The sequence below is a fragment of the Scylla paramamosain genome, chromosome 11 (genome assembly GCF_035594125.1).
Source record: "Scylla paramamosain isolate STU-SP2022 chromosome 11, ASM3559412v1, whole genome shotgun sequence".
NCBI lineage: Eukaryota > Metazoa > Arthropoda > Malacostraca > Decapoda > Portunidae > Scylla > Scylla paramamosain.
In genome coordinates, this window is record NC_087161.1 from 12320351 (window position 1) to 12340000 (window position 19650).

The window sequence follows — 19650 nt, forward strand, 5'->3', positions numbered from 1 at the left end:
AAATAGTACCCACAATTATTGTACTCATGGTTATGAAAAATTCATCATTTTCTTTTATAAGGGCTATCCACTTTCATAGTTGTCAGTGATTTAGTTATGGCTGACTGAAACCTGTATGTGAAATAATTGTTCACTGATAAAGAAGGGTTTGGAAAGATGAAAACACAATACATTAGCATATATATATATATATATATATATATATATATATATATATATATATATATATATATATATATATATATATATATATATATATATATATATATATTTTGGTGCCAGTTACATAATGATTCCACTCTCTTTTAAATTAAGACGTCACGTGCCAAAATTAACGAAGTTAAGCAGGATTATGTCTGCTACAAGTAAAAATAAATTCAAAATTGTTCATTAATTAATGATCAGCATAATGTTATATTTGAAGAATGGCCCTTTTTTTTAATATCTTTGTTTATCCCATTATTTTTCTTCCATAGTACTGTAATTTTACTGGAAAAGATTGTTTTAGTCCTCTTTAAAGCCTAATTTGGTTAGGGAGTCTGGGATCATGTTAAAACAAAAGATTGCCTTAGTCCTCTTCAAAGTCTAATTTGCTTAGGGAAGTTGGGTTATGTTGGCAAATAAAAAATAAATAAAAAAAAATAAATAAAAATAAATAAATAAAAATCAAACAAAAGTCTACCAAGTCTACCAAGTCTGCATCCCGCGGCCTCGCTGCACAAGACTTTCTTCTTTCTCTCACCCCTATTCTCTCCATCTCTCTAATGCAAGATAACTCTTGCATTAGAGTATTCTCAATCATGCGTCCCTTTCTCTGGTAAACTCTGAAACTCCCTGCCTGCTTCTGTATTTCCATCTTCCTATGATTTGAATTCCTTCAAAAGGGAGGTTTCAAGACATTTATCCTTCAATTTTTGACTACCGCTTTGGATCCTTTTATCGGACTGGCATCTCAGTGGACATTTTGTTTTTTATTGGATTTTCTTGCCCTTGGCCAGTGTCCCTCCTACATAAAAAAAAAAAAAAGTGTACAATGAAAATATGTAACTTTTCTTCAGAAAAGCAAAGGTGTTTCATGTAATGGAGGCTGATCTAATACACAAACTTTTATTACAAGTTTGAATTTAATTAATTCATGAAAACTGAAGTGTTATTAAACAAATCTTGCTGAACAATCTTTCAATCCCAGCCTACCCATAAATGCATCTCTCTCTCTCTCTCTCTCTCTCTCTCTCTCTCTCTCTCTCTCTCTCTCTCTCTCTCTCTCTCTTTATATATATATATATATATATATATATATATATATATATATATATATATATATATATATATATATATATATATATATATATATATATATATATGTATTATAGGAGGAGGCAATAGACACCTGCCGAAACGATAAGTACTCCCAGTGAGGTCTAAAGCACTGTTCAGGGGGTGCTGTGAACTTATCATTAAACCCAGCTGTGACCTCACTGAACGTTTCCCTTTGTGTCTCATAACACAAGGGGGCAGTCACAGCCTGCCCTCTAAAGACAACTCTCTTCCTCCACACAAAACTACAAGCACCTAATAACACACACACACTTCACTCAAAAATTTCAAAATCACCATGGCGACACCAGCTTCGGAGTCCCCATCTGGGGAGGGGATCATAAATGTCCCCAGGTAAGACTGCCTTTCTGTCGACGACCGTAAGTGTCTTGACACCACCCTCAACTTCTTCTTCATTAACTTCTGCAACATTCGCGGTCTAAGATCTAATTTTCAATCTGTAGAACACCACCTCTCCTCTTCTAAACCTCATCTTTTCCTCACTGAAACTCAGGTGTCTGAGGCAACTGACAGTAGCCGCTTTTCTGTTCCCTCCTACTTTCTCTATCCTCATTTTCGATCCAAAGCTGGATGTTGCGTTTATGATTTAATCTGCTCTCGTGCCCACGCTCTTGAATCTTCTGAGTTTTCCACCATCTGGCTACGACTACAGAGTCACTCTCAAACTAAATTGATCTGTGCTGTATACCTTTCACCTAACTCCTCTGACTATAAGAAATTCTTTCACTACTTAACTTCCAAAGTGGAGCACATTCTGACTCTCTTCCCTTTTGCAGAGATCTCCATTCTTGGAGACTTCAATGTTCACCACCAGCTTTGGCTTTCCTCTCCCTTCACTGACCATCCTGGTGAACTAGCCTTCAACTTTGCTATCCTCCACGACCTAGAGCAATTGGTGCAACAACCTACTCGTATTCCTGACCGTCTTGGAGATACGCCCAACATTCTTGACCTTTTCCTGACCTTTAATCCTGCTTATACTGTCACCCTTTCTTCTCCGTTGGGCTCCTCCAATCACAATATCATATCTGTATCTTGTCCTATTGTTCCAATCCCTCCTCAGGATCCCCCTAAGCGAAGGTGCCTCCGGCGTTTTGCCTCTGCTAGTTGGGGGGACCTGAGGAGGTATTTTGCTGATTTTCCTTGGAATGACTGCTGCTTCCGTGTCAGAGACCCGTCTTTGTGTGTTGAGCGCCATACTGGTGATCAGATAGAAGGTTGTGAAGTGATAGAGGTTTAAGAATCTTCCTGTTGAGGATAGATTCAAAAACTTTAGAAAGGCAGTTTGAGGGATTAGAACGGTCACCCTTTTTAGGAACAGGCTGAATGTAGGCAAACTTCCAGCAAGAAGGAAAGATAGATGTTGACAGACAGAGCTGAAAAAGTTTGACTAGGCAAGGTGCAAGCACGGAGGCACAGTTTCAGAGAACAATAGGAGGGACCCCATCAGGTCCATAAGCCTTCCGAGGGTTTAGGCCAGCAAGGGCATGGAAAACATCATTGCGAAGAATTTTAATAGGTGGCATGAAGTAGTCAGAGGGTGGAGGAGAGGGAGGAACAAGCCCAGAATCGTCCAAGGTAGAGTTGTTAGCAAAGATTAGAGCGAAGAGTTCAGCTTTAAAAATAGATGTGATAGCAGTGGTGCCATTTGGTTGAAATAAAGGAGGGAAAGAAGAAGAAGCAAAGGTATTGGAGATATTTTTGGCTAGATGCCAGAAGTCATGAGGGGAGTTAGATCTTGAAAGGTTTTGACACTCTGTTAATGAAGGAGTTTTTGGCTAGTTGGAGAACAGACTTGGCATGGTTTCGAACAGAAATATAAATAGCATGAGATTCTGGTGGTGGAAGGCTTAAGTACTTTTTGTGGGCCACCTCTCTATCACGTATAGCACGAGAACAAGCTGTGTTAAACCAAGGTTGGGAGACTTTAGGACGAGAGAAAGAGTGAGGAATGTACGCCTCCATGCCAGACACTATCACCTCTGTTAAGCACTCAGCACACAAAGATGGGTCTCTGACACGTAAACAGTAGTCATTCCAAGGAAAATCAGCAAAATACCTCCTCCCCAACTAGCAGAGGCAAAACGCCAGAGACACCTTTGCTTAGGGGGATCCTGAGGAGGGATTTTTCTTTTCTACAATACAGAAAGGTATTTTTCATGCAGAAGGTATTTCTCTTTTCCTATGCTTTTCGTCAAGCTGTCCACCATCTTGTCAGCGTCCCAAGCGAAACAAACTACAGGACACTATTCCACTCCTGATACCACTATTACATAAGCCCCGTTTCTCCCACACCTCACTTCTGCGCAGTTTCTCTATGGGCCTCAACCTGCACCAGTCTCCCGAGGGCACAGAAGAACTGGGAATGGGCAGGATAGCTCTCCCCAACACTTAACTTCCCAAGAAACATGGAGGCCAGGGGGAAGGATTTCAATGGGTCCCTGCAGCCTGTCCATGAGGAAAGAGTACTGCACAATCTGATGGGGTCTCTCACTGCTGTCACATAAACAGGGAAGAGGAAGACACACGAACTCTCGCTAGACATGCTGTTTATTCATCAAACTGCACAGGCAGGCTTACAGTATCTGACTAACTCTGGCACACCACAGCAATTCCACACACACTCAATGTCCTGGCACTCAGTCTCACGACATGGTGGAAAGGCACTCACAACAGCGCAGGAGTACACAGGAGTACACAAAGTCCATCTCACAGCTCGGTCTCGCTCTCACTCTCAGTGCGGTGACATACCAACTGCCGCCTTGGGCAACGTACTCTTCTACCAACATCCTCACTGTTCTCTCACTCACTCTCACAAACAGACAGATATACTCACACACATACACATAAGGGTGTTTACGTGACAATATCAACAGTTGGCGTTCATCAGCTGTGTAAACAATGGTTCAGCGTTTTTTTTTTTTTTTTTTTTTTTATGGTAGTTACTGTACTATATCGTTTTTTATTCATTATGCTTTTGATGTTTTATGAACTCCTATGTATTTATTACCTTCAGTTATAAACATTGAAAATATTTTATATGTAGTCTGGATATAATTAAATTTTTGAGGGGCCTATCTCAACCAGATCAGAACTGGTCACTTTTCTGCCAGAGCTTTTGTTAAAACTAATGTGACTTGTGTCTAATGTAGGCCGACGGTGGAACCATACCCCTACATTTGCAGTGACCTGAATGTAGTTAATGCAAGAACAGGCTAACTAGTCTCCTCCTTTGTGTGCTGATACCGGCAGACACAAATATGCACTGGATACCTATCACCTAACTTCCCTTTTGGCTGGAGAAGAGTTAGGAGGGAAATAGTACAATTCTTGTACCCGAGATTTTTTTCTGAGCCATGGCATCCATCCAAAGGCTCTAATTTTCCAGATGCGAAGCAATTAGATGACAGTTTCCTTTTAAACATACAAAAAAATTGTTCTGAAAGTCCCAGAAGATTTCTGGACAGAGAAGAACCCTCTCTGTACAACTGAGTAAATACGCGACATTGTTACAAAATTAATTTTGCTTTAATCCAGGTACATACCAGCCCCAAAAACAGTTCCTCTGTGAAGCGCATCTGCCGCACACGTCGTCTGGCCAGCATACCTCTGGTCACTGACTGTAGCCGCACCACTGCTGCCTCCACTGACAGCTGCTGCCGACCTCTCCCACGCTCACGTTCCTTTAGGAATAAACAATATCCAGATTTCTTGTGTGTTGAGTTCAACAACTATATATGGGAACATATTCTGCATGCATGATACAATGTATTGGATTGCTCATTCTGTAAATAAATAAATAAGTAAATAAATAAACAAATGAAATAAAATAAATACAAAAATAAATAAAAATCACTCCTGTAGATACTATGGCATGACAAATTATTATAATCAAATTAGTTTTACCATTCTAAATATTTTCCAAGATCAAACAAGTCAAAAGCTTCAGATGACACATGGATATTATAAGTACTGTATCAAACCATGAAAGATCGAAACAAAGCCCAAGATTTTTTTTTCTTTGCTGTTCATGAGTTATTTTCCCTAAAATAAAATTTCTTTGAAATCATGGAGTTATAATAAGAGGAGACGCCTTCTTGCTCCATTCTTATATTGTGACAGCAAGGACAACTGGGAGATAAGATGCCATTTTCTTCCCAGCTGAAAGCTGCGCGATCCCTTGCTGCCTGCCGTGTCTGCTCTCATTTCTCTCTGTGATGTTGTCTATATATATATATATATATATATATATATATATATATATATATATATATATATATATATATATATATATATATATATATATATATATATATATATATATATATATATATATATATATATATATATATATATATATATATATATAATAGGGTCCGAAGTGGTAATAAAAAATTGTCTTAAAACCTTCTTTTTGAAGGAATTCAAGTCATAGGAAGCGGAAATTCAGAAGCAGGCAGGGAGTTCCAAAGTTTACCAGAGAAAGGGATGAATGACTGAAAATACTGGTTAACTCTTGCATTAGAAAAGTGGACAGAATAGGGATGGGAGAAAGAAGAAACTCTTGTGCAGTAAGACTGCGAGAGGAAGGGAGGCATGCAGTTACCATGATCAGAAGAGCAGCTAGCATGAAAATAGTGGTATAGCTAGAATGAAAATAGTGGTAGAAGATAGATAGAGATGCAACATTGTGGCAATGAGAAAAAATCTGAAGACAATCAATTAGAGGAGAGGAGTTGATAAGACGAAAAGCTTTTGATTCCACCCTGTCTAAAAGAGCGGTAAGAGTGGAACACCCCAGACATGTGAAACATATTCCATACATGGACGGATAAGAGTTGGCAGTTTGGGGGGTGAAAAAACGGGCGAAGACGTCTCAGAACACCTAATTTCATAGAATCTGTTTTAGCTAGAGATTAGATGTGAAGTTTCCAGTTTAGGTTATAAGAAAAGGGCAGACCGAGGATGTTCAATGTGGAAGAGAGGGACAGTTGAGTGTCATTGAAGAAGAGGGGATAATTGTCTGGAAGGTTGTCAGATTGATAGATGGAGGAACTGAGTTTTTGAGGCATTGAACAATACCAAGTTTGCGCTGCCCTAATCAGAAATTTTAGAGAGATCAGAGGTCAGACATTCTGTGGTTTCCCTGCATGAACTGTTTACTTCCTGAAGGGTTAGACATTTTATAAAAAGACGTGGAAAACTACAGGGTGGTATCATCAACATAGGAGTGGGTAGGACAAGAAGTTTGGTTTAGATCATCGATGAATAATTCACTTAGTAACATGATTTTTGTCTTTCACAAGCAAGTGTTATTTTCAAACTCTTTTCATTGCAAAAACAATAAAAAAATTCAATTGTTGCTTTTGTGGCTTAGAATTTTTTTTTTTTCCCAAAATAGCTAAATTTCACCATATTCACCTTTTTGGACAGAAAAAAATTCAAGACACAAAAATTTATTTTAAAACTAATGAAACTATTTTTTTTGGATTAAAAATTAACAGTTTTTCTTGATTTGTTTGAATACAACGAATCGCTTTCATGTATGAGCCCCGAGTATAATTTCCCATCTTATTTTCATTGAAGGATTCCTGATATTTCTGTTCAAAGTTCATTATAACTTGGTGGAAGCGCTACCCTTGTTCCTCTGAATATGTTCCCATATTCTCTTTAAAGTTGTCAAGGTCAGCATCTAGAATGTGGACATTCAGGGACATTCTGCAGCCCATCTCACCATAGCTTTTCACTAAAGCTTCAATCAGTTCCATATAGTTATCAGCCTTGTTGTTGCCAAGAAAGCCCTGTACTACAGCAATGAAACACTCCCAAGCTTTTTTTGTTTACCTTTTCTGTGAGCTTCTGTAGAAATTCTAAGCACTCCATAATTTTCCTTACTTGTGGTCCAATAAAGATACCAGCTTTCACCTTTGCCTCTGAAACCATAGGAAAGAAGTCTTGAAGATACTTGAAGGCAGCAGACTCCTTGTCAAGAGCTGTAACAAATTGCTTCATGAGACCCAGTGTGATGTGTAGTGGAGGAAACAAAATCTTTTGAGGATTCACCAATGGGTCATGTTTGATATTGTGTGCTCCCACTGTAATGTCAGTCCTTGGAGACCAGTACTTCTCTAGTAATGTGCTGCTCTGTCTCTACTGTCCCAAAGGCAAAGAAAACAGGGATTCTTTGTAAAACCTCCTTGCAGTCTCATCAAGAAAGCCACCATCTTGAAGTCTCAAGTAACTTCCCAGCCATACTTGCTATAGTTCAAAGTTTCCAGTAAAAGCTTTACACTGCTGTAGTCTTCCTTGAGATGCACAGAATGAGCAAGAGGTAGAGATGGACACTTGTTTCCACTTCGCAGAAGTACAGCTTTCAGGGTTTTGGAGGAGCTGTCAATGAAGAGCCTTCATTCATCTACATTACAAGCAATTCCAGTAGCATCAAACAAGGATGATACATCATTGCAGTCCTCCTTTGCAAAGAAGAGCAGAAATGTTTGTGACGTTTTCTTTGGCTGCCCACATGCACACTGTCATCAAATAAATCCCATTCCTTCAGCCTTGAAATCAAAAGCTCACCATTTGACTTTGTCAAACCAAGATCTCTGATGAGGTCATTGAGGTCTCTTTGGTTTGGGTAGTATGGATTTCTTCAAGCTACAACTGTATCTGTGATGTCACAATCTTCCTCTCTGTTTAACTTCAGCTTCTTCTTTAAGCCTACTCCTTTTGTACTTTCTTCTCCAAGAGTCACCAAGAAGCGACAACCCTGCGCCCTTGCAACACTCGGGACGCTTACCAGGGACCATAGCCTCTTGGCGCATCATCATGGCATTGCAAGGCAATACTCTTCCTGGCCAAAAAATCTCGTCATTGGGCTGCCAGGCAAGTTTAACTCGCTGGCCCCTTCATTCTCGTTACTGGAGAACAAGACACACAACTCTCACCTCCGTGCCTTCGCTGCCCACAACTTCACTCCATCTTGCCTGCTCCTGGCTCCTCAGAGCCACCATGTCACACCCATAAAACGAATGAAACAAAAGTGCCACTTTCTCGGTAAAAATAAGAGGAGTCACATGACTACTCTTAAAAAAAAAAGAAAAAAAAAAGTACTTCCCGGGAGTGACATGCTCGTCTCTCCCAATGTCAGGCACAACAATACTATAACATCTCATTCCTCCAATCGACCAACCGATGACACAGGAATCACTTCAACAAGCTGCTGGCTGGTCCTTTCCAGGACACAGCACACATTCTCACACATGGAGCAAGACTAACACACAGGCCATCACAGCACAACAAAGCCCGGTTAATGTGCCTCTGGGCCAACTCCTCTAGTCCCAGCAACTGCTCCTGTGTGCAATCACTTCTCATCAAATCTGATTCCTTGTCACTTCGAAGAGGACGGTATCCATCATCACATACTTCTCTACTTGGGCCCAGCATCTGACACTTAACAGCAACTTGGCCAAACGAAGACCCCAGCAACAGCGTGGCTGCTTCCTGAGCAGCAAGCAACAACTATCACCAGCAACCTTACTCAGCGTTGCCTCTCGATGACGCTGCACCGTAATGCCCATGTCAACTACAACATTTCCACACCTCCAACGGGAAGAAGGTATTAGGCTGGTAACATCTTTCACACTCCCCCATACCAAGGGAAACAAACTCAACAGGGAGGAGAGTGGCCCTAGACAAGAGATAATCAGGCTTGCTAACCTGACCAACTTGGCTACACTTAACAAACGTGGCCACACCTAACCACCAAAACCTCAGCACTCCCAAGTTATCCTGACTCCAAAATGCCCAAACACCAGGCCGCTGCATGCTACCTGCACATGTACCTTCTTAGCTGTGGATTGCACAACAAACTAGAGCTTCAAACCTCTGTCCTCTCTCCATCAACCATTCAAAATATTGTTATCACACACTTCTAACTCCGCCTGAGCCTCTATTTCCTTGCCATCCACTGGCAAGTGGTGGGGGCAACATGTCCCTGAGGGTCAGAACCCTCCTAAGGTATGCTGGCAAGTGTAGTATTAGCGAGTAAAAGGGATGGCTCAATACGTGAGCTAACACCCTCCATGCCTGGTTCCAGCAGGGCAGTAGTCTGCTCCCCAATTCCAGTACATCCTACAGAGGAGAAAACTCCCACCTCCCCACCAGAGTTTGGAATCTCCCCACCCTTGGTAGTGACCCCTAACATACCAAACACAACAGATTGGGGCTCGAACCAAGTACCGGCGCCCACAGCCTCCACTCAAGATGAGCGCGACCTTCAAGAGGCTCCACAGGGTGAGACAAGCCAAACAAACTTCTAACTCCATCACTCCTGTCTCACCCTTGGCAACACTCCCAATAAAGTCACGTGCTTTCTGCAGTGGCTATGCAGTTGTGCAGTCAACCCTAGCACAATGACTCAAGAACGAGTCAACTCTGACTTGCCCAAACCCTCGCCAGCAATGGGACAGGCCTCTGGGAACTCTAACCCCACTGTGGCACCAACACTAACTCTGCACTCCTCTTGTGTTGGCCCTGCCTTTTTGCAATCAATCCCAGGAATTACAGAACCCATGGGCATTTGACACCTGTGCACTTGCCTTGCTCTGGAGTGAGTAACAAAACTAACAGTCAGGAACATTTGGGGCGGGGTCTGCAAATGTGGACTGCGCCCAAACTCTCCCACTTGCCAGATCATTCCCTAAAAAATCAACACCCAACATTGGCAGGTCTTCCATTAGTGCCACCCATGCTTCTGCGGTCATGGAAGCATCATCTCCGCCATGGCGAAGCTTTCTACAGTACCAATTTCCCAGCAACACTTAGGGTTATCGGAGGTAACTCGCCTCCCAGTAACATTTCTGCAAGACTGCTGTACCTCTCTGTCTCTCAAAATAATAATGAGGCACTCAACCCCATCAATCTCAACAGTGCCCTTACATTAAAAAGGACAGCACCAGTCTCAGGAGGCAATAGACACCTGCTGAAACGATAAGTACTACCAGTGAGGTCTAAAGCACTGTTCAGGGGGTGCTGTGAACTTATCATTAAACCCAGCTGTGACCTCACTGAACGTTTCCCTTTGTGTCTCACAACACAAGGGGGCAGTCACAGCCTGCCCTCTAAAGACAACTCTCTTCCTCCACACAAAACTACAAGCACCTAATAACACATACAACCTTCACTCAAAAATTTTAAAATCATCATGGCGACTCCTACACCAGCCTCAGAGTCCCCATCTGGGGAGGGGACCATAAATGTCCCCAGGTCGGACTGCCTTTCTGTTGACAACCCTAAGTGTCTTGACAACCCCCTCAACTTTTTCTTCATTAACTTCTGCAACATTTACGGTCTAAGATCTAATTTTCAATCTGTAGAACACCACCTCTCCTCTTCTAAACCTCATCTTCTTTTCCTCACTGAAACTCAGGTGTCTGAGGCAACTGACAGTAGCCCCTTTTCTGTTCCCTCCTCCTTTCTCTATCCTCATTTTCGATCCAAAGCTGGATGCTGCGTTTATGTGCGCAATGACTTAACCTGCTCTCGTGTCCACACTCTTGAATCTTCCGAGTTTTTCACCATCTGGCTACGGCTACAGTCACTGTCAAACTAAATTTATCTGTGCTGTATACCTCTCACCTAACTCCTCTGACTATATGAAATTCTTTCACTACTTAACTTCCAAAGTGGAGCACATTCTGACCCTCTTCCCTTTTGCAGAGATCTCCATTCTTGGAGACTTCAATATTCACCACCAGCTTTGGCTTTCTGCACTCTTCACTGACCATCCTGGTGAACTAGCCTACAACTTAGCTATCCTCCATGAGCTAGAGCAATTGGTGCAACATCCTACTCGTATCCCTAACCGTCTTGGAGATACGCTCAACATTCTTGACCTTTTCCTGACTTCTAATCCTTCTGCTTATGCTGTCACCCTTTCTTCTCCGTTGGGCTCCTCCGATCACAATCTCGTATCTGTATCTTGTCCTATCACTCCAATTCTTCCTCAGGATCCCCCTAAGCGAAGGTGCCTCTGGCGTTTTGCCTCTGCTATTTGGGGGGACCTGAGGAGGTATTTTGCTAATTTTCCTTGGAATGACTACTGCTCCCATGTCAGGGACCTGTCTTTGTATGCTGAGCGCATAAAAGAGGTGATAGTGTCTGGCATGGAGGGGTACATTCCTCACTCTTTTTCTCATCCTAAACCTTCTAAAATTTGGCTTAACACAGCTTGTTCTTGTGCTACACATGACAGAGAGGTGGCCCACAAAAGGTACTTAGCTTTCCATCACCAGAATCTCATGCACTTTATATTTCTACCCGGAACCATGCCAAGTCCGTTCTCCAACTAGCCAAAAACTCCTTCATTAACAGAAAGTGTCAAAATCTTTCAAGATCTAACTCCCCTCTTGACTTCTGGTATCTAACCAAAAATATCTCCAATAACTTTGCTTCTTCTTCTTTCCCTCCTCTATTTCAACCAGATGGCACCACTGCTATCACATCTATCTCTAAAGCTGAACTCTTCGCTCAAACCTTTGCTAACAACTCTACCTTGGACGATCCTGGGCTTGTTCCTCCCTCTCCTCCACCCTCTGACTACTTCATGCCACCTATTAAAATTCTTCGCAATGATGTTTTCCATGACCTTGCTGGCCTAAACCCTTGGAAGGCTTATGGACCTGATGGGGTCTCTCCTATTGTCCTCCGAAACTGTGCCTCCGTGCTTGCACCTTACTTCGTCTAACTCTTTCAGCTCTGTCTGTCAACATCTACCTTTCCTTCTTGCTGGAAGTTTGCCTACATTCAGCCTGTTCCTAAAAAAGAGTGACCGTTCTAATCCCTCAAACTACCGTCCTATTGCTTTAATTTCCTGCCTATCTAAAGTTTTTGAATCTATCCTCAACAGGAAGATTCTTAAACATCTATCACTTCACAACCTTCTATCTGATCGCCAGTATGGGTTCCGTCAAGGCCACTCTACTGGTGATCTTCTGGCTTTCCTTACTGAGTCTTGGTCATCCTCTTTTAGAGAGTTTGGTGAAACTTTTGCTGTTACCTTGGACATATCAAAAGCTTTTGATAGAGTCTGGCACAAAGCTTTGATTTCCAAACTACCCTCCTACGGCTTCTATCCTTCTCTGTAACTTCATCTCAAGTTTTCTTTCTGACCGATCTATTGCTGCTGTGGTAGACGGTCACTGCTCTTCTCCTAAATCTATTAACAGTGGTGCTCCTCAGGGTTCTGTCCTGTCACCCACTCTCTTCTTATTATTCATTAATGATCTTCTAAACAAAACTTCTTGTCCTATCCACTCCTACGCTGATGATACCACCCTGCACTTTTCCACGTCTTTTCATAGATGTCCAACCCTTCAGGAGGTAAACATTTCACGCAGGGAAGCCACAGAACGCTTGACTTCTGATCTTTCTAAAATTTCTGATTGGGGCAGAGCAAACTTGGTATTGTTCAATGCCTCAAAAACTCAATTCCTCCATCTATCAACTCGACACAACCTTCCAGACAACTATCCCCTTTTCTTCAATGACACTCAACTGTCCCACTCTTCTACACTGAACATCCTCTGTCTGTCTTTTACTTATAATCTGAACTGGAAACTTCACATCTCATCTCTAGCTAAAACAGCTTCTATGAAGTTAGGCGTTCTGAGACGTCTCCGACAGTTTTTCTCACCCCCCCCAGCTACTAACTCTGTACAAGGGCCTTATCCGTCCATGTATGGAGTATGTTTCACATATCGGGGGGGGATTCCACTCATATTGTTTTTCTAGACAGGGTGGAATCAAAAGCTTTTCATCTCATCAACTCCTCCTCTAACTGACTGTCTTCAGCCTCTCTCTCACCATAGCCATGTTGCATCTCTAGCTGTCTTCTACCGCTATTTTCATGCTAACTGCTCTTCTGCTCTTGCTAATTGCATGCCTCCCCTCCTCCCACGGCCTCACTGCACAAGACTTTCTTCTTTCTCTCACCCCTATTCTGTCCACCTCTCTAGCGTAAGAGTTAACTAGTATTCTCAATCATTCATCCCTTTCTCTGGTAAACTCTGGAACCGCCTGCCTGCTTCTGTATTTCCACCTTCCTATGATTTGAATTCCTTCAAGAGGGAGGTTTCAAGACAATTATTCATCAGTTTTTGATTACTGCTTTGACCCTTTTATAGGACTGGCATTTCAGCGGGCATTTTTTTATTGGATTTTTGTTGCCCTTGGCCAGTGTCCTTCCTACATAAAAAAAAAAAAAAAAACAGACCTCAATGGGGACACTCAGGTACCAACAGACAACAGTACTTCTTGTCTTCCCAGCCTCACAACCAAACACTGACCGAAACTTCTCACTCTCAACACCTCTTGAGTGTGATACAATCAAAGCTACTGGCTTCTGGGAGGGCTTAACTTTATATGAAATTATATGAAATTTAATTTCTCTCTCTCTCTCTCTCTCTCTCTCTCTCTCTCTCTCTCTCTCTCTCTCTCTCTCTCTCTCTTGGCTTACGCACGCACACAGCTGAGAAGTCACGCACACACACAACTGAGAAGTCACGTCCCTGATATGAAGTGCATTACAATTAACTATACTCCCAGGCAGGCTGATATGGAGACTCCTACACTACCCATATAGGACGGGGGATACAGCTGGTAATTACTCAATCATCCCCTTAAAGCAACTGGCCTCTCTAACTGTAAAATCCTCCCAGTCTCCTCCAAACAATGCTGTCTATCTTCATACCCTTATCTCTTGTGTGGTAGCTGGACTGTGACTAACTGGCATATGAGAACACAGCTTGCAGCTGCATCTCAGGAAGTGACCCATGCTAGAGGGTAGGGGACACCCCTACTCATGCTTGCCTCACACTTACAGTAGGATATTAACTGATACAAATAAAACAATTTACTTCTGGAAATTCTGGTAACTAAAGTATAGGGGCTGGATGAATACTGATTATATTATCATCAAATACAACTCTTCTACTAACTGCTAAGTGAGACTCAGCTTAAATGAACAACAGGAATTAAGAAAAATCATGTGGAAAATATAGGTGACTCTGCAAGGGTAAATATTAAACAAAGTGCTGCGGGCTAGGTTACCTGTCAGAGAGGTGTCAAATTCTCATCCCCATCCCCTCTCTCTCTCTCTCTCTCTCTCTCTCTCTCTCTCTCTCTCTCTCTCTCTCTCTCTCTCTCTCTCTCTCTCTCTCCTTGCTTCGTTTGTTTCGTTCTTCTTCGCTTCGTTTTACATCGCTGCACACAATATATATATATATATATATATATATATATATATATATATATATATATATATATATATATATATATATATATATATATATATATATATATATATATATATATATATATATATATATATATATATATATATATATATTAGGGTGGATCGTTTTTACATTTTTTTCGATTTTCTAATGTGGGTAGTGTAAAAAAGTTGTCAATTCACGAGAAAAAAATCCTGTTCAAACCATTTTCCTGCAAGATGACATTTTTTACCGCCCTAAGCCAACTGAAATCCGAAATTTTAGCCTAAAAAATCGGTGACTTTTGTGATATACCTCGAGTTCGTATTTTTATGTATTTTTCTTTTGGGTACTCCTCAAAACTATGAATGCACCTTGTATATGACACGTTTAAGGGCAGATTGATATATGATAATATCTTCTACTACCCCAAGCCTTTGGAAAAGGTGAAGAACATTTTTTTTTCACTACTTTAAAAAAAATCATAAAATTCTACCAATGTATCTACAGCTTAGTATAAGTTATAATATGCGAATTTGGTGTCTAATTATCCGTTGTGAAGGCATATATCACTATATCATAACATCTTTTATTGCATCAATTAATCGATATTGTGTATTAGTAGGAACTTGAAAGAACATCTTGCTTGAACTATTGCTGCTTGTCTTGTGTTAGTTATATGTTTGTTTTTTTTTGTTCTTTTTTTACTGAAATCGATTCAAATGGAACTCTGATGCAACCCTTCATTTACTTAACCAAATTTTCAATAATAAAAACTCAGGTGAGGAAGTGAACATACGATAATTGTTTGTCAAAGCCACGCTAATGTAGCCTATTCTTTTTCTTCCTCTCCATTCCATTTCAGGCCACCTCACCACTCACAAGCGGCGCGACAGATGTTCTCTGGGTCTCTCAGTAGCTGTCTTGCAGTCTTTTTTGAGTAGACGTGCGGCACTGACACTATGAGTCAGGGGAAGATTACATGACAGGGAGCTGGCTGTCCTGTTTTTGGTCAGCCTGCTGTATTGAACAGGCGATGTCTTCCTACTTATGAAGACATGATGAAAGCTTGCTTTTGGGAAAGATTAGAGAAGAAAACATCATCTCAAGAACCGAAATGGAGAGACATCAGTCATTCCATCTGCTTATATTTGGAAAAATATGGAGAACGGCATCAGTTCCCACTGTCTATTGTCTAAAGTCTAAAGCGAATGAATGAATGCTGGATATGTATCACAAAAAGTACAGAAACCTATTAAAACCATACAAAAGCAGGAAAGATGACCCTGATTATATTAATAGGATTGAGCTTTTCAAGGCAGATGGTTTGAAACTTTTTGACATAGCACCCTGCAAATGCACTGGAAAAACATGTTTGTGTGAAAGAATGAAAAAAAAAAATCACAACAGGAGATGGAGTTTCTTGATGATCAGAGAAATCAGAGAAAAATGGCAATTGGCTCTCTAGATATAACAACAACTAAAAAAAAAAAATGTCAAAAGAAATGAGACGGAGAAAAGAACTGAATCGTGCAATGAATCCTCAACCATCAACAAGTGGATCTATGCAAGTGGAATCATCTCCTACATATAACTCTACTTCATTTACAGATGATTCTGATTTTGAGAGAAAATCGCCTGAAAGAGTGAAGAGCAACACTAAGAAGAAACACAAACGTGTCAAGCTGCCTTCAGTAGCATTGCTTTGCGACAGAACAGCTGTCTGATAGAACTAATGCATGTATCTCCAGCGCTGTGCTTAAAGATATTGGACTGATCAGTAAAGAAGATGCATCACAAGTTGTTGATAGAAACAAAATTCGTCATGCACGCACTAGAATTTCTAGAGACATGAAGTTAAAATATCTCATAACAAAACAAAGGACGAGTCACCCTTGAGTATTTTCTTTGATGGAAGAAAGGACAGAACAATATTGCAGGTGAAGGAAGGAAACAAATCCTCTAAAAAAAAAAAGAGATTATTGAAGAGCATGTAACAATACTTCAAGAACCAGGATCTAAATACATTGCCCATATTACTCCAAATTCAGGATCTGCTCAGGACATTGCATCAGAAATTATAAGTTTTCTGAACTCTGAGAACATTAAAACAACTAATCTTCAGGCCATTGGCTGTGATGGCACTGTTGTCAACACCGGCAGTAAAAATGGTGTTATTACTCTAATTGAACAACACTTGGGTAAATCTCTACATTGGCTGATATGTCAGTTACACAGAAACGAGTTAACTTTACGTCATTTGATCACCAAATTAGACAGAACAATCACTGGGCCTCATGGATTCACAGGCAACATCAGGAAACAGTTAAAGGAATTTGAGAAATTGCCAATTGTTGCATTCGAGTCCATAGATGTTGATGAGATTGCTGTTGATGTTTCTGATCTCAGTACAGATAAAAAAAAAAAATCTGTTGCAAGCTTATAGGGCTATTCAAACAGGTCACTGTGATGCCTCACTGGCCCATCGCAACCCGGGCATGATGTCACACTCTTGTTGGCTCACAACTGCTAATAGACTTCTCCAACTCTACGTGGCTACAGAAAGTCCATCAGATGTATTTGTGACAATTATTAAATTCATCATGATTGTGTATGCTCCAATGTGGTTTAAAATCAAAAGCAATCCCTCAATTACAATAGCTTCTAAACACCTTCATGAAACAATTGTCAGAGTTCGAAAATTGGACTGCAGAACACAACAAATAGTAGAACCAGTTATACATCGAAATGCTTACTATGGTCACCATGAAAATATTCTAATGAATATGATTCATTACGAGAAAGAGGATATAAGAGAACTGGGTTGGAGGAGGATCTTGAAATCAAGAAGATTAGCAGAATCAGCTCCATATTGTGTAAGAACTTTCAAAGTGCCCACTCTTAATTTCAGTGCTCAGTCATATTATGACATGGTTGACTGGCAGTCTTTGGATCTGACAGAACCTCCTCTTACAAAGAACATGAGACAGAAAGTATCACTAAGTTTATTAATTAATTCACGTGATGTCCCAAATCTTCAGACAAAAGCTTTTCTGTGTCACACGCAAGCAGTGGAACGGCACATCAAGCTTGTTATGGAGGCATGCTGGAAAGTTTGCGGCAGAAGCAACAGGGATGGACTCATTCAATCAACTTTGCTTTCTCGCCAACTGATGCCTAGTTTTGAAACAAAAAATCAATTTGATATATAAACAGTTCCGGCAATGGTAGGGTGGTTTGGTTGGGATAGGGCGGAACTCGAAGTACGGCCATCTCCCCGCGGTGAGTCCTGGGTTATTTCCCCCACAAAAAAAAAAAATAAATAAATAAATAAATAAATAAATAAAATAAATAAATAATAATAATAAAATAAAAATAAATAAATAAATAAATAAATAAATAAATAATAATAATAATAATAATAATAATAATAATAATAATAATAATAATAATAATAATAATGAAGAAAATAAGCAGAGCTGTACATATATCAAATTTTATTTAGATAAATATCTTGAAAGCATAAATTATATATTCTTATGAAAACAGAGCAAGCAGTAATAGCTGCAGGATGTTCGTTCAAGTTCCTACAAATACACAATATCGATTTTAATTGAAGCAGTAGAAGATGTTATGATATAGTGATATATGCCTTCACAACTGATAATTAGACAACAAATTCACATATTATAACCTATACTAAGCTGTAGATACGTTGGTAAAATTTTACGTTTTTTTTTTTTTTTATAGTGAAAAAATATCAATGTTTTTCACATTTTCCAAAGAAGATATCATATATCAATCTGCCTTTAAACGTGTCATATGCAAGGTGCATTCACAGTTTTGAGGAGTACCCAAAAGAAAAATACATGAAAATACGAATTCGAGGTATATCACAAAAATCACCTATTTTGAGGCTGAAATTTCAGATTTCAGTTAGCTTAGGGCGGTAAAAGATATCATCTTACAGGAAAATGGTTTGAAAGTTATTTTTTTCTCGTTAATTGACTTTTCCACACTACCCACATTAGAAAATTGAAAAAAAAAATGTAAACACGATCCACCCTAATATATATATATATATATATATATATATATATATATATATATATATATATATATATATATATATATATATATATATATATATATATATATATATATATATATATATATATATATATATATATATATATATATATATATATATATATATATATATATATATATATATTATTTATATTTTATGACTGTCCTTTTCTCTTTTACAACTTGGTTTAGCAAATGACAGATTAAATTTTTATGTCAATGAAGAAAATGTACAGGTAACACTGCAATATAATGGTTGTTAAGTGCTACTTTTTAAACATGCATGGCAACTCACCAGTTTCACAACGACTGCATAGCATTACCCCCACTCCAGTAGATGTCCCTTTAGATTTAGATTATTTGACATTCTTTCCAAGTGAGGTCAAATTGAGCTATGCTCCATGAATTTTCCCCCTTTATGTACTTGTGTTTTTGCATTTGTATTTCCGTACTGATGGTGGGGCTTCATATTATCATCTGGAGGATACTGTCTTGAGCTGTTCCAGTACATTCAGCTGTTGCAGAAATATGGGGAAACATCCTCTCACACATAGATCATGACACACTCTGTAGAACACACTGTTATCTGGGTGTCCTCTGGGTGCTTGTGTCTGTATTCTGCTGTTGCAGGCCAATCATTCAAATCACAAAATAAATATCATGTTATGAGTATTATCACATAAATATTGTATACATACATATACTCAATGTTACTGAATGTGAAAGGCATCTTCACCACAGCAAAAAGATGCACTTTGGCAGTCAGCTGGTTCACGAGACTTGTCACTTTAGTGTCAAGACATCAACTGTTGTGTTGAGGAAGTGACAGATGTAGTGAGTTCCCATTGTGGCAGGACGCTTTGCCCGCTGCCTGCATTCCATTCTCCAGTCCTCAGGGACCTGACTCCAGCTTCGGCCAACCACGCGGTGTGAGGTCAACCCTCACACC

General features: G+C 39.9%; 1 protein-coding gene across 4 annotated transcripts in view; it reads right to left on the bottom strand.

Annotated features, from left to right (window-relative positions):
- LOC135104959 (IQ and AAA domain-containing protein 1-like) overlaps positions 1 to 19650 on the bottom strand; it is a 528680-nt gene that overhangs the window by 289734 nt on the left and 219296 nt on the right. For all 4 annotated transcript variants that reach the window (XM_064012787.1, XM_064012788.1, XM_064012790.1 and 1 more), the window contains one exon: positions 4884 to 5021. In XM_064012787.1, coding sequence (XP_063868857.1) covers positions 4884 to 5021 — 138 coding nt within the window. The remainder of the gene's footprint in view (positions 1 to 4883; positions 5022 to 19650) is intronic.